Consider the following 21320-nt stretch of genomic DNA (forward strand, 5'->3'; position numbering starts at 1 on the left):
TGGAGCAAGCGCTGTCGCCAGCGGCCGTGACAGCACCCGGGGTGCCTCTGCGGGCCTCGCTCAGCGTAATCCCTGGTGTCACCCCCACCTCCCCAACATGCCTTTGACATCGCCCCCTTCCCCCGCCCAGGAATGACCTCGGGAGAAGGGGAGGATGGTCCGGGAGCAGAATCTGGGCGCTTCCTCCGGCCCTGGGTGACAATGCCCTAAACCCCGCGTCAGCCTGGAAGGATGAAGAAAGACGTAGTAACAGAGTCTGGCCTCTCGGCTTCCCTCCGCCGCTGCGCGCTCTCGGCAGGAGCTGGAATCTCAGGACACACGCGGGGCGAGAGCTGGAAACGCGCAGGGCGGCGATGGCATAAACAGACTCTGCTGAGCTCACCCCGGCCGGCCCCGCCGGCCCCGCGGCCCATTCACCCGGGCGGCCCGGGAGGCAGGAGGCAGGGCGGCCAGGCCATGCAGCTGGGAGCGCCTCACCTCCATTGGACGTGGGTGCCGCGCCCCCAGCAGCCGCAGGACGCTGCCCGCCGCCGGCCGCCCGCCCCGGCCGCTCGGCCAGCGCGCCCGCCGCAGCCTCCCCGCGCCCGCGCCGCGGGGCTCGGCCGCAGGCGCCGCGTCTCCGGAGCCCGCTTCGCGTGAGCTTGCCCCGCAGCCGCGAGGATGCGGGACACAGTGAAGAGACCCCTCTAGGGGCCGGCGGGCGGGCCGGGGCCGGAGCCCCGCCGGGCCGGCCGAGCGGCCGGCGCCGGTATTTTTAGCCGGATGCCGGGGAACTTGCTGGCGCTCCGCGCGCCGCCGAGCAGATAACGGGGGAGGGGAGCCGCGCGCGGGCTCGGGTTTCCGCGCGGGCGCCGGACGATGGCAGCGCGACAGGGCAGGTCGGCTCCGGACGCCGCGGTGAGTGCCTGGCCGCCGCGCCCGCGCGGGGTCCCCGCCGCCGCCGCCGCCGCGCCCCCAGCCGCGGGCTCGCCGGGCGCCAACTTTCGGGGCTTGGGAGCAGACGCGGGCCGGGCCTCGCGCCGGCCGCCCTTCTGCTGCCTCACGCCCGCGGGCGCCGAGGCTTCCAGCCGGAACCGGAGGAAAATTCCTCTGACCCGGAGGCCGCCGCCGCGGAGGGGCTGGTGCCGGACGCGTGCCCGGCGGGCGGGCAAAGCGGGGCGCACGGGCTGGCGCGCGGAGCTGCCCGGAGGAGAATCCCGCCCGGCCGGCTGCGGTTGGGCGACGGGGTCGGGGGTTGGGGGCACCCGGCCGCCCCTCGTGGGAACCCCCTCGGACCCGCCGGGATGCCCTGGGCTTGGCCTTGGCTGGAGAAGGGCCACCTCTCGAGCCTGCGGCGCGCCTGACCCTTAGACCTCAGGAACGCGAGCGCCTGGACGTCCAGAAGCAGCGGGAAATGAATGGGGGGAGAGGGAGCCCGGGCCGCCTGTCCTTTGTCATCCTCACCCCCCGCCCCCCGGAGAGCTGTGTGCTGTCCCCATTTTAGCAGTGGGAACGTTGAGATTGAGAACTTGTCCGAGGCACAGCATCAAGTGGCAGAGCGGGGCTCCCCCCCAGCGCTGCCCACCGTCAGGGTCCGCAGGTGGCTCTTCTCCCGTCCGGCATCGCCCAGCCTCCGAGCCCGCTGCCAGAGGAGCGCAGGAAGGGGCAGGCTGATTTTCCCCATGCCTCGCACCGGGGTGGATAACTTCGAAAAGGACCCTGGGGTCTCCAGCTTGCGCACCTGGTTTCGTCAGTGACCCGTTTAACAGTCCAACTTTCCAGAGAGAAAAAGGAAAGGAACCTAATGAAAACGCACCCTGGGGCCGCAGGGGTTCACGGCTGCTTCTCTGCAGTCGGTGGGCTTGAGGCAGGGGCCAGGCAGCTGTGCGCCCGCGGGCGCTGCGCCTTCCTTTTGGAGGCCCACCTGGACCGCCAGGAGCGCTGAATCCGGAGCGCGCTCAGAACTGGAGGGCTAGACCCACGCGCAGGCCCTGCTGTACTTGGTCTCCTGGTAGAGCTGCAGCCCCCTAGAACAGGGTCCAGAGCCTGGACTGGGAGATCTGACCCTGACTCTGGCCAAGAAACTGCCTTTTGCCCAGACAGGACCCTTTGGGAAGGAGATCCCCTCTTCCCGCTGTTTGCAGAAACTGATAAGAGCTCAGTTTCCAGTCATCGTTTTAGATGAGAATTTTGCACTGAAAGACCTTGAAAAAGTCATGATTCGTCCTGGGAAAACTCAGGTCATCTCAAGCTCCAGGCAAAGCCTGCGGAGGCCATGGGTTCTCCCCACCACCTGGTCTAAACCTCAGCTTCGCTCTGGTGTTGGGCTCTGGTCTTGGGGAGCCTCCCCCACCTCCAGATGTAATCTCCCCTCTCCAACGCCCCCCCACAACCCCCGGACACTGGGCTTGCTGACATTTGGCAGCTGGCTTCTGGCTCTCCCTCCTGGAGACACTGGAGCCCCCTGGGCTACTATCTATTGCTATATTCGTATGGCCCCACTCAGGAAGCGCAAGTTTAATAATAGTCCGGGTGTCTCAGGTAACCAAGGGCTCACCTCCCTTTTCCGAAGAGCAGTCCTGATGGGAACTTGACTCCTCGGAGGAATCCTGGTCCTTTTCTTCCCCTCTACTTCCTTCCTCCAGAGAGGAGGGCTGAAGTAGGCACAGTCTCTGAGAGAGGGCAGAAGGCTCCCCGCACCCAGCCAGAGCTGAGCCAGAGAGGAACCTCTGGGCAGGAGCATGTGGGCAGTGAGGAAGCACTGGTTAGATTCACATCCTGACCCGGCCAGGATTCGCTGTGTGACCTTGGACAAAGTGCTTAACCTCCCTGGAACTCGTTTAGCTCCTCAGTGAGGAGGAAACAAGGAAAAGCACCTGCCTCCAGAAATTAGTGGGGGAAGCCAATGAATCTGTTGGTGGAGACGGCTTAACAGAGGAAGGGCTCTATAAGGGTAACTTCTGTTGTCATGGAAGGAAGTTCAGGGACATCACAAGAGCTGACCTGTAGGGATGGGGCTGGGGACACCGTGAGATGTGTGTGTCCCCTCCTTGCCTCAGTGCTGGCGGTTTTCTCATGAGAAAAATTAGATTTCAATAAAGCTCAAGATGAAAATGGAGCAGAGGTGCAAGCAGGCAGGCTTGGTGGGGTGATCAGAGGGGTGACAGCTCTCGGGGGTGATGCAGAGGTTAGGAGCATTATGGATTGACTTTTCTGGATGCAGGGAACAGCCTTCTTTAGCCCCTCTGATCTCTCCACTCAGAGGCTATCCTACAGGGCACTCAGGAAGGGCCAGGGACTCTGCTCCAGTCTGTCCGACCGCTAAGACAGTTGGGTGCATATTTGTCACTGTTGATTTTCTAGTTGGTGTTTACTCATGTAACCAGTCTAAAATGGAGCCTATTGGATTCTTTTGACCTTCCACCCTATTGGATTATAGACTGTTCCTAGATGCACCAGGAAGCGGCTCCCAGGACAGGTCATTGAGTTGGAGGTAATTGAATTAGTGGCTTGGCAGAATGAGCTGGCAAGAGGTGGTCTCATACTCCAAAGTGGGTCATTTGCTCTGCAACTGAGATAGTCCCTGGCACCCAGGAGGTGCCCACTGCGTGTTTGTTGAGTGGGTCACTTTCTAACTCTGTCACGTTGCACTTCAACTCTTGAGGGCGAGGACCTACATGCAGAATTTCTACTCTCTCCATCTTTGCCCTAGCAGGATCCTGGACTTGCAACAGGACTTCAGGAAATACTCATAGGATTAACCGAGGGGGTACCCAGTGAAATGACACCATTATTACCTGCAATCCACCTGTAAGGTACCCCCGGGATCCTGCTTGGGTCCTGACTACCCTAGGCCCAGAGAAGACCAGAGAGGACATGAAAAAACCTTAGCAACTGAACTTCACATTTTAATTATCTAGGTGACCTTAGCCAGTCACTTCCTTTTTGCCAACAGTTTTATCATCAGAGAAGGGAAGGACTGAAACTAGATGATTCCTTTCTAGAGGCCTGTCTTGGCCTCAGTGCAGTGGCCAGGGTCAGAGTAGAGAGACCTGCCAGGTCCCTTTCTCTGCTGTGGGTTCACTGCTTAACTGGAAAAGGCATGGGCCCCTCCCAGCGCCTACATCTGTCCGGGCTTTCTGGTCACCCTCAGGTTTGAAATTGCGGAGAACGCACCTCAGGATCAAAGGCAGTAGGAAGGTGTTGGCTGGTTCAGGGAGTCGTGGCCTGAATCCCCGAGTATTAACTAATGCAGAACCTGGGCAAACTGTTCACCTCCCCCAACCTCTAAAATGGACGTCATCATTACACCAATCTCAACAGTGCAGTTTGTGATCAGGATTAAAAGATGGAATATTGGTAATATATTGAATTGGCCAAAATGTTCATTCAGATTTTTCCTTGACAGCTTGCAGAAAAACTCAAACTTTTGGGCCAGCCCAATACTTGCCCAGTGATTGGTGTTAAGTATTGTAATTTCGCGGTTCACTTATATAAACAACAGAAAGGATTCAGCCTTCCTCAGCCTAGTCTAGTTCGGGCCTCCCCTGCCCTCTGTTTATCTGCTTGTCTGTCTGGTGTAAATATTCGCCTTTGCTGCCTAGATTCACCGTTTTGAATAGTGACAGTGTTGTTAGCTGGTGTTGCATCTGTTTTACCCACCACGCTTAGTTTTCATCCCTAATGCTCTGGTTATGCTGCAGAAGATAGTTTGGGCAGGTGGGAGATGTGTTTCTAATACTCTTATTTTCGGGGAGTAGTATACTGCATTTTTCTAGACAGCTGAGTCCACACAGGCCTTCTGAACCAGCAGGCACAGACATTTTTGGAGGGACTAAACCTTGAGCCTGATTTCTCTGGGAATCCAGCTCATAGGGAACCTGTGGATTGGTCCTCATTTCTGAAATACTTCCTCCTTTACAGATGCCTTGCCAAGAAGCCTGGGGACACTAGATGCCCTGTGTTTTAGGTCAAGGGACGTCTTGGCCTAGCAGACGATTCATGCTTTGAGGGATTCAAAAGAGATAGAAGATTTGGTCCCTGACCCAAGAAGCAAATAATTGGCCCTTGGAAAACAAGACTTGCATAAAAGAGGAAAGTGTATTGAAAATGCATTTTCAATTCATTAAGAAATCAAGCTCTTGTTCCTAGATTTAATGATGGTAAAGACTGAGCATCCAAGGTTATCATCACAGAGGACGCAGGGCCTGAGTGGACCGTGAAGAAAGGCAAGCCTGGGTTTAACAAACAAGAGCACGTCAGAGCGTGGGCCTGTCGGAAGACAGAGGATGAGAATGCCGGGGCAGGGGATGGGGGGAGGACGGGAGAGGAACCCGCCTCCTCCTGTTGTGCTGGGTGCGTGAGATGCATGTATGTCTTGAACCAGCAAACTCACGGCTTGGCTTTGAGCTTATGTACCGGGACCCTCGCGGGCCTGGAGTTGGGGAGGACTGGCAGGACATCAGGATTTTAGGAAAAACAGTGAGGTTGAGTGGAGAAGTATCAACCAGGAGTCTTGCAGCAGGACTGGAGGGCTGAGATAGCTGGGGGAAGCCCTCGGGGGTGAAGGTCTGTAAGGCTGGAGACCCTTTTTTTGCCTTGGATTAGCTGTTTTACTGGCAAAGGTGTGCAGCCCCGCTCTGGTTTAATTGCAGGACATTGCAGTTGTTGACCGTGGAGTTTGAATCTTCCATGGTTAGGGACCATCATCTGCTCTAACAAACTGTTGCAAACTTGGTGGCTTAAAACAAAAGAAGCTTCTCTCACAGTCTGGAGGCCAGAGGTCTGAACTCAAGGTGTGGTCAGGGCTGAGCTCCCTCTGGAGGTGCCAGCAGAGATTCTGTGCTTCCAGCTCCTGCTGGTTGCCAGCTTCCTTGGCTTGTGGCCGCATCACTCCAATCTCTGCCTCATCTTGTGTGCGTGTGTGTGTGTGCGCGCGCGCGCGCGCGTGTGCGTGTTCTTCTGTCTTTTATAAGGACACTTATCATTGGATTTAGGGCTGGCTTCCCAGGTGGCGCTGGTGGTAAAGAACTTGCTTGCCAATGCAGGAGACCCAAGAAATGTAGGTTCAATCCTTGGGTCAGGAAGATCCCCTGGAGGAGGAAATGGTAACCCACTCCAGTATTCTTGCCTGGGGAATCCCATGGACAGAGAAGCCTGTAAAGAGTAGGACTAGAGGTGGCAAAGAGTAGGACACGAATGAAGTGACTTAGCACAAAAGCTCACAGGGTGTCGAGGGCGCTCATCTCAAGACCCATAACATCATTACATCTGCAAAGACACTTTCCAAAGAGGACACATGCTGGGGTTCCAGTGTTTGGGGTACAGACATATCTTGGGCACCACCCTTCAGTCCACGATAGCATGTTCTCGGATGAGGGGAGCATGAAACAGGGAGACAGAGCACCCCAGGATGGATCTTCTGGAGGAACAGCACAACCCCCCCCACCAAACCTAAACATTCCACGCGTGGCCTGTCATGTGACAGCCCTCACCTGATAAACTCACCCCGAGTGCCCACCACGTGCAAGCCCTGTGCTCAGCACTCACGCTGATGTAATCATTATAATCATTATAATCTGTAATATTTCCATTCAGTTTCACAGCCAGGGTATGGGACAAGCCTTGCCCTCCCCTTAGAGATAAGAACACAGGCGTGGAGGTACCTGCGGACCGTAGGACCCCCTAGATGTAGGGGAGCTACTCGGAGGCCCCAGCACTTATCTGCCACGCTAGACTTGATGCCACCTCCTTTCCCGCTCTCTCACCCCCTCTCCCTTTCTGGCTGTCATTCATCCCTAACACAAGCTGGCGTCCCGGGCAGGGCCTGCTTGCGTCTGTGGGGGCTGAGCCTCAGCCTATGGACCCTAAGGGCTTTACTCTTGTTTACTGGCGAGGGGCACCTGCCAGGTCAAGGGGGCAGGGCCAGACTGTTGCTGTGCTCGTCCCCACTCTGTGGCCCTGCACAAGTCACTTGGGCTCTCTGGGCCTCAGTTCCCGCGTCTGTGAAATGGGGATGGCAGGAGTACTTACCTCCTGGGAATGTCTTTAATGGCTAAATGCATCTCTCTGCCGACCCCCCACCCCGTGTAAATGCATATTATAGTCAAGTGCCGGTAATGGCTCTCGGCATGTAGTAAGTGCTGTGTGCTGTTTACAGGAAAACAAAACCCGCAAAACAGCCCCAAAGTGCTTGTGTTTGGTTCCCGTGACGCCACTGCCTTGTCTCAGTGGGTGGGGCCGGGTGATGGGGGCCGGGCTCCTGAGTGGGAAGGTGGAGTCCGCGGAGGCCCCGAGGCAGGGAGACGCCAGGCCTGCTGAGATGTCTCCTGGGTGGAACGGAACCCTCTAGAAGTGGCCCCTCCTGGGTCCCCGCCGAAATCGCTTGCTTATAAATACTCCAGAAGGAAGGGAGGCTGTGCTCTGAAGGCTGCCCCACCCTCAGGCCAAGAGCTGTTCGTCCTGGGAGGCTCCAGATCCGTGCACGCCTGGGGACCATGGTGGGCACTTAACGGGAGGGGGTAGTGGCTGCCGTCGGGCCCTCGGTTCTGTTCGCAGCCCTGGGCTCGAGCGGCCCATGAGCCCCTGAGCACACAGACCCACTCACAGCTGCTCTCTGTCCTCACAGGCCGATGCTGCTACCAGCTTTCTGAGGGCAGCCAGATCAGGTAACTTGGACAAAGCTTTGGATCACCTGCGGAATGGGGTAGACATTAACACCTGCAACCAGGTAAGTGAGAGGCAGACGGGTATGTGGTCTCTGAAGAGTGGCTCTTGCCTGGAGCCGTTTCCTGAAGGCTCTGCCTCTATTAACCTTTTTCCCCATGGCCTCAAACACCCCCCGGGGCTCCCTGTCACTGAAGGCCCTGCCCTGGGCGCATGCCGGCCTGTGATGGCCCAGGGCCCCACAGGGAAGGGCTGGTGCCCCAACAGCATGGGCTGTGCCCTGTCCACCCCCCACGGCCTCTCTCCTCAGAAGTGCCCGCTGGTGCCCGCTGCGGTTGTGGACTTTGTGGGCTTTGAAGCGCGGGGATGGGGCGGAAGGACTTTGAAGGATGCTGTGTCGGTGGCGACGTTCATCTCCTTTGTCCTCCAGCGGCCTTTGTGGGTTTGCCGCTGAGAAGGGGGTGGTGCTGGGGATTTCCTGTGTGGTGTTGCCGGAGGCTGAGAATCAGGGCGGCTGAAAGGGTTCTCTGACGCTTCTGGTGCTGAGTGGCGGGGCTCTGTGTGGGGAGGAGACTGAAGGTGCGCGGGACGGACTGGGGACAGAGGGGCAGGTGTGGGGCCCGAGGCTGGAGGCGCCGCCTGAACCGAGAGGAGCACGCGCCCTGGGGAAGCGAGGGCAGGGTGTGGCCAGGGCTGTGGATCCCACGCCTTTGGTTTCGTTTGTCTGTTTTTGCCAGTCAGTTGGGTTGTTCAGCTACTTGGCCAATTCCGTTTCTAATTGAGCAGAAATTGACCCATTCCGGCTTCATAAAAAGCCATCCTAACCGTTAAAAAACTGTTTTTGATTGTGGTGAGAAGCACCTCATGTAGAATTGACCGTCTCAAGCATTTGTAAGTATACAGTTCAGTGGCCTGAGTTACATCCATGGCTATCACCACTAGCCATCCCCAGTTCATTTTTCATCTGGCAAAACTGAACCTCAGCACCCAGAAAACTAATTCCCCAGCCCCCGCTGACCAGCATCCTCCTGTCTGTCTCTGGGAATTGCCTAGCAGTGAACTCACGCAGTGTTTGTCTTTGCGGACCGGCTTATTTCACCAAGCATGGGCTCCCCCAGGTCTGTCTGTGTGGTGCTGGACTGGGTGACTTTCACAAACCAGCAGAAGAAACACCCAGGATGCAGCTTAAGTTTTCCACTGGCGGCCCGGGCCCCTCAGCCTCGCCTCCCTGCCCCCTACTCCACATAAAGTGCACGGGACCACGTGCCAAGATTCCTTTTGGATCCAGTTGGGCTTCTGTGGTCTAAATCCATACGTGGAAGCACAGAGACAATGGGGTGGGGAGTGTGGGATAGGAAACAGAGGTAGGAGGGTGATCTGGAGCAGCAGCCGTGGCAGTGGACTCCAGAGGGGAGACAAGCATGTGGATGGACTTGGGGTGCAGACTGGATGGGGAGAAGCAAGCCCCCGCTTCTATCATGCCTCCCCCCAAACATCCCAGACGTGAGGCATTCTGGGCGGTTCCAGACAGCATATTAAAAAGCAGAGACATTGCTTTGCCAACAAAGGTCCATCTAGTCAAAGCTATGATTCTTCCAGTAGTCATGTATGGATGTGAGCATTGGACTGTGAAGAAAGCTGCGCTCAGAAGAATTGATGCTTTTGAACTGTGGTGTTGGAGAAGACTCTTGAGAGTCCCTTGGACTGCAAGGAGATCCAACCAGTTCATCCTAAAGAAAATCAGTCCTGAATATTCATTGAATGGACTGATGTTGAAGCTGAAACTGTAATACTTTGGCCACCTGATGCGAAGAGCTGACTCATTTGAAAAGACCCTGATGCTGGGAAAGAATGAAGGCAGGAGGAGACGGGGATGACAGAGGATGAGATGGTTGGATGGCATCACCAACTCAATGGACATGGGTTTGAGTAAACTCTAGGAGTTGGTGATGGACAGGGGAGCCTGCAGTTCATGGGGTCACAAAGAGTCGGACACGACTGAGCGACTGAACTGAATTGATAGCGCAAAAGGTTGCTTTTGGGGAAATGGACACTCTGGCCCCATTTCTTTTGTGGGAAGGGACAGAGGAGCAAAGTCTGGGGGCTACCAGAGGGTTCTGGTGTCCGAGGGCTCAGGAGAGGGGCTGTGTGAACTGTAGTGGTATCCCCGCCCCCTCCAGGTGGGGGCACCTGCAGACACACTCCTGGGGGGCCAGGAGGCCAATTCCCAGCTTCCTTCGTTCAGGCCCAGAAACGCAGCTGAGCGTCCCTTCGCATGGCAGCTCCCTGTGAGAAGCACCAGTCCCCCCAGGGGCCCTCCAAGGGTTAAGAGGCCTGCTCTCCAAGGAGCCGCTTAACAGGATCGGGGGCAACCGCATGGTCCTGAGCCCTGAGCCCCAGGCAGGTTCTGAGCACACGGGCAGGGCTGTCTCCTGACGGGGCTGCTGCGGTGTGGCCCCGCGAGCCCGGCCTGTCCCTGGGCCGCCGCTCCACAGGGCCCCTCCTCGGTCCATCGCGGGCTCGGCCAGCGCCCAGGCCACATTTGCACGCTATGGGCGCCGTCTCCGATAGGCTTAGTGCCAGAGGAGACTGCTAACTGCTGCCGGCGAGGAAGGGGGGCTGGTGGTCAAAGGAAGGGCTCCCCAGCGCGCAAAGCCCTCCTGTTGGCTTAGTCCCGCGACTCCTTCTCCGCTGCACCCGCCCAGATCTGGGCTCTGCTGGTCCTCCGTCTTTTGCTCTGAGCCTGCTGCAGAGCCGCCGCGGGACCGGCAGTGTCATGGGAGCCTCCTTCCCGTGTTACAGGGTGATCGGGCTTTTGCTGCAAGTGGAGATACAGGCGGAGAGGATGACAGGCCACCGGGGACCGGCGCGAGGTGGGTCAGAACCTAAAGCTCAGCTCGCCTTGGCGCACCCCTGGGACAGCGCCCTGGCTCTGTGACGTGCACAGACCCGTCCTCCTTAGGGGATGAGAGCGCCTTCTCTTTAGAGCACACGTTCACGGTTCTGAGAAGATTGAAAAACACAGGCTCTTGTCCTGGGGTCACAGCTTGAGAATTTGCTTCTGCCGGAACCTTTGAGCCGATGGACTGCAATCACAGTGATAGGACAAACGCCGATCCTTACATAAGTAACATACTTTCTGAGGACGTTTCGTGGAAAGAGCGAGAGTCGTTTGCCATAATCGGAAATAATTACACTAAGTAGTGTGGAAAGAGGCTTCTATAAGAGACATGTGAACATTCAGGGCAGCTTCCTTGGTGCATAGATATTTTTCTACTGACTTTTATCACCATGATTACAGTTGTAGAAAAGAACAAATCCACACACAAGGACACACAGCTCCACGTGCCCCTGCCAGGATCTCTACGTAAATACTTCTTTCATTCATCCAAGCGTTTTTTAAGCTTCAAACCCACGTCATGCATGTTTTCCTGGATACCTCCTCAAGCGTAGAGCTGGGCTTTGGGGATTTAATAGTTAAAAAACAAAAGCCATCCTCCTCATCCACTCTGACCTATCGTCTACTGATTGTGAGAGCTGTGAATCGAGTAATCACGCAAACAGATCTGCAGACAAGCTATGCTAAGAGCCCAGGAGGAAAGTCACAGGGAGTTAGGAGAGCCTGCAAGAGAGACTCGGGGTAGGGCAGGAGGTCAGAGATGACTCCTGGAGGATGAGTCACGGAGCTAAGGGGTGAGCCAGGGTTACTGAGAGGAGGGAGGGAAGAACATTCCAGAATCAGAGAAGAGCCCCGGGAGTTTAGAGGGGAGGGTGGCAGAGTGCCTGCAGGCGGGAGCCAGATGAGGCAGGGGAGGTGACCTCGGGGCTGGACGCGAGAGGCAGGGGTGACGGTCATAGCGGCCCACAACTGGGTCAGGTGCCCCAGGGCCCGAGCCGCGTGTGTGCGTCATGCGTGTGGCCATGTGTGCGCCCACGTGTTTCCTGCTCCGCTGCACGTGAAGCCTCTGGTTGCAGAGGGAGGAGGGGATCCGGGGCGGGGCCGGAGCAGCCAGAGCAGCAGGGGTGGGGGACGGACCGAGAGGGATGGAGGCGTTTCAGCCTTTGACCGCCTACACAACCGCCTGCACGTGTCCTAGTAGAGCATCCACCCGGCTTGTAGACCCAGTGAGGGGCGCCGATCTTTACCCTGAGAGCCGAGGGGAGCGACCACAGATTCAAGCACAGGAGCAGGGGCGGTGGGTGCCCACTGTGGACACGGTGGGTGGCAGGGCCCACGGGCGGATACAGGAGAGCCAGTTTTCAGACGACAGCAGTGGTCTGGGAGGGACGTGTCAGTGGCCCAGGAAAGGGTCGTGGCCGTGGGGATGGATGAGTTGGACAGGTGTGGGGGAAGGGGGAGGAGACTTCAGAAGGGGCCCTCAGATGTCTGGCTTGTGCCGGGGGGCAGGTGGGAGTGACCTCTGCTCACTGACCCAAGAACTAGGAGCTGGTGTGTGGAATCGGGGTGAAGAGACGAGAAAAGAGTGGGGATCCTCTTACAGAGTCTGTGAGGAATCTGGATATCTGAGCCTGGAACCCAGATAAGAGGTCCAACCCAAAGACAGATATTTGGAAACCGTTCAGCACTCGAGGAAGCGAAGTTCTGGCCGTTGGCTGATGAGAAGAAGATGGAGAGGTGTGTCAGATCCAACCCCCCAGCATTAATCCGCGCGTGTGGCGGTCAGTGCACCTGTGTTGATTGAGCACCTTCTTTGTGCCAAGTATTGGGCGCTGAGCGAGATAGTCCAAAGGGACAACATCTGTGCTCTCGTGACAGTTACAGCTGGTGAAGAAGACAGGCAATAACAGACCAGATATCTAATGTCTAATGTCTGCTAGTGAGACGTCCCGTGGAGGAGAGGGGGTGAGGGGTCTAATCTCGAGGGTGGTTAAGGCAGGCCTCTCTCAGGGGGTGATTTGAAAAGAAGTAAGGGAGAACCATGTGGTCTCCGGAGGTGAGCAGTCTTGGAAGACGGGAGGATGTGCAAAGGGCCTGCGGCAGCTTGGGGTTGGTTTGTTTGTGGAAGAGCAGGAGTAGGGTGGCTGCAGTGGAGAGACGGAAGGGAGGCATGAGCGTGGAGGTGGGAGACATTGCTGGGGCTGAATCTTGACGGGCTGTCGGGTCACCACGAGGACCTGGACTTCACTCCAAGGGTGATGGAAAGTCTTCGGAAGGTGCTCCGTCTGACTTAATATTTAAGAGGTCACCCTGGCTGCCATGTGCAGGATCGTCTTGGGACACAGAAGTGGAAGCAGGGAGATGGTGGGGTGTGAGGGCAGGGGCCAGGCAGAACCCCGAGGGGGCTTTGAATAAAGGGTAGACAGCACAGAGGGTAAAGCCCAGGGACTTGCCTCCCCAGGGTCACAGGGTCATCGCCTTGGCTAAGACACTTGGGATGTGGGGCCTGGGGACCCTCACTCAGCCCAGGACCATGTCATTCTCATCACTGGGGCTACCACATGGCACTGGACTGGTTGGGCTGTGTCTCAACTCAGAGGCCACCACGAAGACCCCGTGGATCCCAGGGCCTGAAGCTTTGTCCCCCGTGGTCACTCTGTATCTCTCACAGCTCAGAGTGTCCAGCTGCCCAGAGTGGCCGTGTCTTATCTGTCCCAGTAGACGCTGGGTGTCTGGGGGCGAAGTCCACGGCTGCCTCTGCCCACAGCACCTGGCACACGACATGTCACGTGGTCAATACTGAGCGGAATAAATGGCCGCATAATTAGGCACATCGTATACTTTGGCCACCTCATGTGACGAGTTGACTCACTGGAAAAGACTCTGATGCTGGGAGGGATTGCAGGCAGGAGGAGAAGGGGACGGCAGCGGATGAGATGGCTGGATGGCATCACCGACTCGATGGACATGAGTTTGAGTGAACTCCGGGTGTTGGTGATGGACAGGGAGGCCTGGCGTGCTGTGATTCATGGGGTCGCAAAGAGTCGGACACGACTGAGCGACTGAACTGAACTGAACTGACTGAACGTCAGCTTCCTATGTCCAGTTTCCAGAATGGGTGCTGGATTGCAGTATCAAATTAAAATATTTTATTATGGCGGCCATAGCAAGGTGAAATAATACTTTTCTGGGATGAAATGATTGACTGTATGCACTTCGCCATCAGCCCAATGAAGAGAATGAGAGGAGACCAAGTCAAAAGTCCCCTGTTCTCCCAAACTCCTGGAATTGCCAGGTCTGCCCAGGGCTCTGACCAGGAACAGCCTGCTCTAACTCCAGGGACGAAAAGCCTCACTGTTTTAGGTTTTGCCTCTGTTCTTCGGATGCTGACCAAGCCTGGCCATCTTGATAGGAGTAGAGTTCCTTGAGACCCTTGGAGCAAGTTGCATGTCTGCAGTGCTGGCCCAAGGCAGAGAGTTAGGAGGGCGTCCCCTGGAGCATCCCAGTCACTTCCACCCCCAGCCTGTCATCCTTCTCCGTGGTCCTTACAGCTGCCCGACCCACTACTGCGGGGCTCTGTTTCTCTTCTTACTCTGTCTTCCCTGCTGTGGTGGAGACGCCCCGATGGGCAAGGACTTTGTTCTCTTCAGCGCTCCTTGCCAGGGATTCTGCGGGGCACAGAGTGGGTGCTCATAATTTCAGTCCCGAGCTGTACAGGCTGCTGTCACCACGAAAGGTGAAAGCTTATGTGTTTGGTGCCTAGACCATGAAGGGACTCCACCTATGCACTGCCACTATTCTTTGTCTTAAAAATTTATTTATGTGTACATTTTTATTGAAATGTAGTTACAATGGTATGTTCATTTCAGGGATTCAGCAAAGTGGTTCAGTTATATATATATATATATATATATATATATGTATGTATATATAATTCTTTCCTTATATTCGCTTCCATTATAGGCTGTTACAAGGTATTGACTATAGCTCCCTGGGCTATACAGTGGGTCCTTGGTGGTTATCTCTTTTGTATGTGGTAGTGTGCTTGCATGCTCAATCACTCAGTCGTGTCCGACTCTTTGTGACCCCATGGACTGTAGCCCGCCAGGCTCCTCTGTCCATGGCATTCTCCAGACAAGAACATAGGCGTGGGTTGCCATTTCTGACTCCAGGGGATCTTCCCAACCCAGGGATTGAACCCATGTCCCTTGAGTCTCCTTGCATCAGCAGGTGGATCCTTTACCCCTGAGCCACCGGGGAAGCCCCTGTGTATGATGGTGTGTGTATTTTAATCTCTCCCTCCTTCCCTTCTCCTTTGGTAACCATGAGTTTGTTTTCTATGTCTATGAATCTATTTCTGTTTTGTGAGTTCATTTGTAGTCTTTTCTTTTTATTTCACATATAAGTGATATCATATGGTGTTTGTCTTTCTCTGTCTGGCTTGCTTCCTTCAGCGTGATCATCTCTAGGTCCATCCACATCGTTGCAAATGTAAGCACTGCCGCTTTTAAGAGCATAATGAAATAGTCACTCTCAGGATAATGACTCTTGCAGGATGGCGGTTTTGGCACCAGCCACATGCGTCAGATATGTGGCAATATTTGCTGCCGAAGCCAGAAGCTCGACCATCTGAGCAATCACAAAAACATAAACAATTTCCAACACCGCCCACGAGAGCGTGTAAAACCATCCAAGTTCCATCGATGTTCCCTAAATTTCCACGTGTGCCTTCCACACACAGGCCACCACGGCTGGATACTCGTTTATCTCTAAGGTGAAGGGTTTTCAGCATTTCAGATACGTGGAACACCTGAACAAGAGCCACGGAATCATCTCTTCTGCAGCAGCCAAATGCCAAGTCTTCTGATCAGGATTTGTTGGGCTCTGGTGATTGTGATAATTGCTACCTTTCCAAATTACAGTCTTAGAGCTTAGAGGAGAGCAGGGCATTCAACTCTCAATTTTGTAGCTCGGAAAGCTGAGGTTCACAGGTTACTTCTGAATGTCTTCTGAGCTTTATGACTTTGGATTTGGAGAGATGGGTTGGCAAAGACCAACTGAAGTTTCTCTGCTCATTCATTTATTCTAAAAATTTCGGATGTATTTAAAATTTTTTTCTGTTTAGTTTTTTTCTTTTTTAAGAATTTATTTTATTGAAGTGTAGTTGATTTACAATGCTGTGTTCTTTCCTGCCCTACAGCAAAGCGACTTGGTTATGCACATAAATTCTTTTTCATGTGCTTTTCCATTATGGTTCACCGCAGGGTACTGAATAGAGTTCCCTGTGCATACAGTAGGACCTTGTTCTTTACCCACTCTGCATATACTAGTTCTACAAACGTAAACCGAGTGCTTACAATGCCCCAGCAGGTTGGTAGACACTTAATTCATCCATGCCCTGCTCTCAAAGAACTCGAAAGCTGGTAAAGAAGCCCAGCTTGGAAATAGAAGCTTACACATTTAGTAGCTTCCAGAGGGAACACAGAGGCTGTTTTCATTCATTCACTCCGCACACTTCTTAAGCTGCTCGGCTAAGCCACGTGCTGGCCACTGGGAGGGAGTCCTGGCGTCGACTCCCCCGTGGCTCCCAGTCTGGGGGTGGTGGCTGGGATGCCAGTGAGTCAGAGAAAGCCTCGGCAGAAAGAGTGGGAGTCTGCCAGGGAGACTGGGCACGGGGAATTGTAGCGAGGAGGAGCGGTTGCTGCAGAGGCAGGGGCAATGAAGGGCGTGGGCAGCGGGCAGGGAGTGAGGTTGGGGAATGAAATGTAAGAGGGCAGGATGGGGGCAGTCAGGCTAGGAGGGTGCGTCTGGGTCAAGGTCGATACGCAGCCTGTTACTCTTCTCTGGATTCATCTTTTTGGTTTTTTCTGGCTGCACTGTGTGGCACATGAGATCTTAGTTCCCCGACCAGGAATTGAACCCACTCCCCCTGCAGTGGACGTACAGAGTCTTAACCTCTGAACCCCTGGGGAATTCCCCTCTGGCATCATCTTTTGCTTAGGAACTGCTGATCCGCATAAAGATTGTGTTCATCTACATCCTCCCCTAATTCTACCTGTACCCCACCCCCAAACTCACGCAGAAAGCCTCTCCATGTAATTTCAGGGTAACACATTAAGCCTTCTGGTGGGCTTCCCAGGTGACTCATGGGTAAAGACTCCACTTGCAATGCAGGAGACCTGGGTTCTATCCCTGCATCAGGAAGATCCCCTGGAGGAGGGCATACTCCACTCCAGTATTCTTGCCTGGAGAATCCCACGGACAAGAGGAGCCTGGCAGGCTACAGTCCATGGGGTCGCAGAGTTGGACACACCTGAAGCGACTGAGCGCACACACACAAGCCTTCTGGAAGTGTGCAGCTCTGGATGAGTGATGAGGAGAGGGGAGGGATGTGTAGTTGCAGCCCCTAAATGCGAGAGGGGTGGTCCTGGGGAGGAGGGGAGTGCTGGTGAATGAGGGGAGTGCCAGATACCCCCGCGTCCAGTTCCAGGGACTCTCCTGGAGCTCCAGTTTCCACCAGAAAAAGACGTTTGTGAAAAAGACAGAACCTGAAAACCTCCTTCTCCTGAGGTATTTTAAATAGGTAAATTACTTCTGCATTGCAGCAGAAATGAGCTATTTGATGTTGTTAATTGCGGTGACTAATTTAGCGTTTGAAAGGAAGTTGATTGCTTGACGGGGGTCAGAGTGACCCCTGGTGTTTTAGAATCGCAGGTTTCAGTTCTGCAGTGTCTCTGCTTTCTCAGGCCCCTCCAGGCATGTCCACTTTCAAGGCCTGCATCACCCTTGTGGGGTGGATGATAGAGCAGGTGCTCGATTAGTAAAGTCGGCAGAGAGGTCTTCCTGGGCTGGAGCCGGGGTCTCCCAACACCGAACTCCGAGGACGGGCTGACTGTGCAGCAGGCCTTCCCATTCTCTGGGCGGCCTTGCTTGTGCTGGCTTTATTTTCATTTTCCTTCCCTCCTGGTGAAGGAAGATTCAACAGACCGCTTCGAGCAAATAAAGATGCCCCCTTGACATCTCCGGGATCCTAGAGACTAGAAAGGTTGATAGCATCATCAGGAATGATCTGGAATGCATCACAAGGAAAGCACACCTTCCAAAGTCCACTCAAGGGTTTGACTGCTCTGAGTTTATAATGTGAAGAGCAGATGTGCCATCTTCATTTCGAGAGACTGAAAAGAAAGATAGCTCTGTGTGCGTGTCGGGTTGCATGCGTGTGAGTTCAGTTCCGCCAGTGCCTGGGGAGCACACAGTGAGTGCCCAGGCCCCAGACTGGGACCAGAGGTACAGGGAGAAGCGGGACTCTGAAGACAGTCCTACTTGGGGACAGACGGGAGAGCTGATAGACGCAGTGATAAGGTAGAGTCATCAAGTGCCCTGGGGATATGGTCAGGAGAGCGACTAACTTTGGGAGGTGGGAATACGGTGTAGAGGGGGAGATGAGAGAGGGATAAGGGAAGTCACAGGGGAGAATGACATGGGATCTGGGCCTTGGAAGATTTACCTCCCTGGCCAACAGAGGAAATGTAAACACAGTTCGTTTTCTTTCCCAGTAGAATAGACCAGGCATGTGAATTTGTCCTGGCATCGTTGACACTCGACTGTGAATTCTCTAATAGGCACGTTTTTGGCATTTGTGAGAACCATCTTCCTAGGTTTCATTGTTTTGTGATTTTTAACAGCAGATGGATACAGGGTGGTTGCTGAAAAAGTCACCCTTTATAGAAATACAGAAAGTCGGTCTTCTGTAAGTCTCCCCTTCTGCCCCCACTTCCCCCAGATCACGGAGAGCAGTTTGGCATCAGTCTTGTATCTTTCTCTGCATCTCTGCATGCAGAAACATATCTCTTGATTGTCTTCTGAGAGTGCATACAACTGTTTGATTTTGGAATTGTGGAATTAAGAGGAAGCAGGTTGGGACTTCCCTGGTGGTCCAGTGGCTAAGACTCCACGCTCCCAACGCAGGGAGCCTGGGTTCAATCCCTGGTCAGGGAACTAGATCCTGCATGCCACAACCGAGACCTGTTGCAGCCAAATAAATAAATATTTTAAAAATAAAAAAAAATAAAGCAGGCCTGCCATTTTTAAGACTCACAGACAGAGACCCCAGAGGTGAAGTGACGTGTCTAGATGTTAGGAGGGCAGCTGAGAGGCCTTTGTTCGGTGTCTGATGTCCTTCCCCTAAACCCAAATGCTCTGCTTCTGAGGGGCTGGCTCTTTTTATCCTTTTAAAGGAAGGCTGAGATCTCGGACGTGGACACTCTTTCCAGTCCATAGGAGGTATTCTTAGCGGCCGAGCTGCTGTCAGAGTTCCACTGTCTCATTGCCCTGAGCTCACACTTTTCTGTGTGTCCCTAGGGGCCTCCAGCCCCTGCAGCTGCCTGGCAGCTGAGCTGGGAGGCTGCCCAGGTGTGTCCAGCAAAGAGCGGCCAAGGGACCAGGTTGAAGCATCTGCTCCCAGAGCTCCCAAAGACGTGTGGGTTTCTTTTCTTTTTCTTCTTAAGATAATGAAAAGCATTCGGGTGTTTCCCGCCTTGTGAATATCCAGTAAACCCAGAATCATAAACAGTACCTGGGTCAGGAGATAAACTCCGGTTGTGATAGAGCAGAGGAGGGGCATGCTCAGAGCTGGCCCTGCGCCTTCCTCCCTGTTTCTGAGCTTCTCCTCCCTTCCCCCGTCCTGGACCAGAGACAGGCTGGCAAAGGAGACGAAGGGTGATTTCCCGCCAGGGTGACAGCCATCACGTCGGCTCTTTCTGGCTTCCGATGCGTTAGATCCAGGATCATGTATTTTTAGCAGACCTTTCCCACCAAGCGGTCACATGATATCCGGGTCAGGAGGAGGCTGCGGGTGGCGGGCCTGCCCTCCCATCAGCTGGTTCCCACACAGGGCTTAGGCTGCTCTCTGGGTTTTCCAGCCTAGAATGGTCTCTCGACTCTGGTAAAGGCCTCACCTCTTGGGCCTGCGGAACTCAGGGATGTGTGTGCTCAGCCTCCCACACTGTCTCTGGTCCTAGATGTGCAGGAACCCCAGTGGGCTGCCCATCCTCTCCCACCATAGCTAGCTCCCAGAGTCACCCCCAGCTCTGCCTCAGCTTCTCCGACAGCCTCTACTATCCTTACCCCGTGGCTCCCTCGTACCCAGCCCCTGGCTTTGTTTTTTAAAAATTTAAACTTTCGCACCTATAGAAAAGTTCCGTGAATAGTACAAAGAATCCTGCATCACCCAGATCCTCTGACCTTTCCTGTCTGTCGATGTGTAAGATGTACAGAGATGGTGTCATTCCCCACCACTGCTAAACATCCGTATGGAAGTCAGGACACTTTCCCGCATAATACAGGATCTCGCCAGGAGTACACTTCGGGCTCACTCGTCACATCTGATTGGTCTCCTTCGATCTGGAATGCTTCCTAAGTCTTGGCCCGTCTCATCTTCCTGACTGTCTTCCATTCTGCACTTCGAACCCCAATTGTGTCTGCAGACGTTTCCTGGTGACCAGGCTGAGGCCATGCATTCTTGGCAGGATCCCGTAGAAATCAAGCTCTCTTTCCATATCCAAGGATGTCAACCTTGATATTGGTGTCTGCCAAGTTTTCTACTGTAAAATCATTGATTTTTCCCTTTGTGGTTGCTCAGTATTTTCTTGGGGAGGAATATTCCCATGTATTGCCAATATCCTGCTTCTCGTCAGACTTCCAGCCACCATTCTTGGCAAACACAGCTAGCTTCTGCCTGCATCGGTTTCCGCTGTGCTGGTTCCAAGGACTGCTTCTCCATCTTCATCATTCCTTCTATGTTTATTAGCTGATATTCCACTGAAGGATAAGCTTTCCCTTCTTTCTTATTGATTCATTTTCTCGTTATTTATTTATACCTGTTCAGACTCATGGGTTCATTTGGTGGGTTGTAGTTTCTGATACTTGTGATGTTCAAATCTGAATCAGGCCACTAGCGGGCTTTCCAATAAGCTGGCTTCTGTGTTCTCTGACATGTCTGCATCATGCTCTGATTTCTTTACTTAATGGTGCAAGTTATCCCAGTGTCATTTTGTACTTTCCCTGCCCCAGTCCTGAATCAGTCACTTTTCCAAGGCCTCTGTTTCCTTTGAGTGGAGCCTGCTGTGTAGACACCAAAATCTGGTCACTCAGTATGCCCACTGGTACTGCTTTCATGTGGGTGCACACATCTATGACGACTTCCACATCTCTGTGTGTGTGTGTTTTTAAAAACCCATGAGATCAGGCCAATACTTCTGATCTTAATCCAAGACATCAGGGCTCTTCCTAGCCTTTCCAGGATTTAAATTTCTTCAGACAGTGGGAAGCCTGACTCCACTGATTTGCAACACCTTCAAAACACATTTTTATTTGCTCTATGTACCCACCTCCCAAGCACTCCAGAGCAGCCCCCCGCCTCCCTCTCAGATGCCTCTGCAGGGCACCGCTCTGGTTCACCATCCTGCATCCTCAGATGCCAGCATCTTCCGGCTGGAGGGTGAGGGAAGGGAAGAGGAAGAAAAGGGAAGATGGGAACATCCCTGTTTCCTTTCGATTTTGTTTCCGTTTGGGCTGAAAACTTAATGCAGACAATTTGAGGAGAGGCCCTAAGATTTACATTGCTGTAGTCATCTCTTTGTCAGCAGCTTAGTTTAAGCCCTTATCTCGTGAGCCCAGCGTAACAGTCGCCTCATCTCTCCTCCCCCATCACCTCGGGTTGCTGATCGTCTCCTTGGCCTCTGGTTTCCGTGGTCTCTGCCTCTCCTTTTTCCCTGAC

The 21320-nt window shown here is 54.2% G+C and overlaps 1 protein-coding gene across 6 annotated transcripts in view; it reads left to right on the forward strand.

Annotated features, from left to right (window-relative positions):
• The first annotated feature begins 557 nt into the window (after positions 1 to 557).
• ANK1 (ankyrin 1) overlaps positions 558 to 21320 on the forward strand; it is a 107785-nt gene continuing 87022 nt past the window's right edge. For 3 of the 6 annotated variants that reach the window (XR_016036506.1, XM_055416647.2, XM_055416649.2), the window contains exons 1-2: positions 565 to 897; positions 7607 to 7708. Coding sequence is in view for 5 of the 6 variants with exons in the window: in XM_055416647.2 (XP_055272622.2) it covers positions 859 to 897; positions 7607 to 7708 (141 nt within the window). In the remaining variant the exon portion in view is untranslated. Of the gene's footprint in view, positions 898 to 7606; positions 7709 to 21320 lie in introns of all 6 variants that reach the window. The other 3 variants (XM_055416650.2, XM_088832709.1, XM_055416648.2) reach the window with 3 other exon arrangements.

This window comes from Moschus berezovskii, chromosome 26 (assembly GCF_049115385.1).
Source record: "Moschus berezovskii isolate FMDL1 chromosome 26, NW_MosBer_1.0, whole genome shotgun sequence".
In the NCBI taxonomy this organism is placed as follows: Eukaryota; Metazoa; Chordata; class Mammalia; order Artiodactyla; family Moschidae; genus Moschus; species Moschus berezovskii.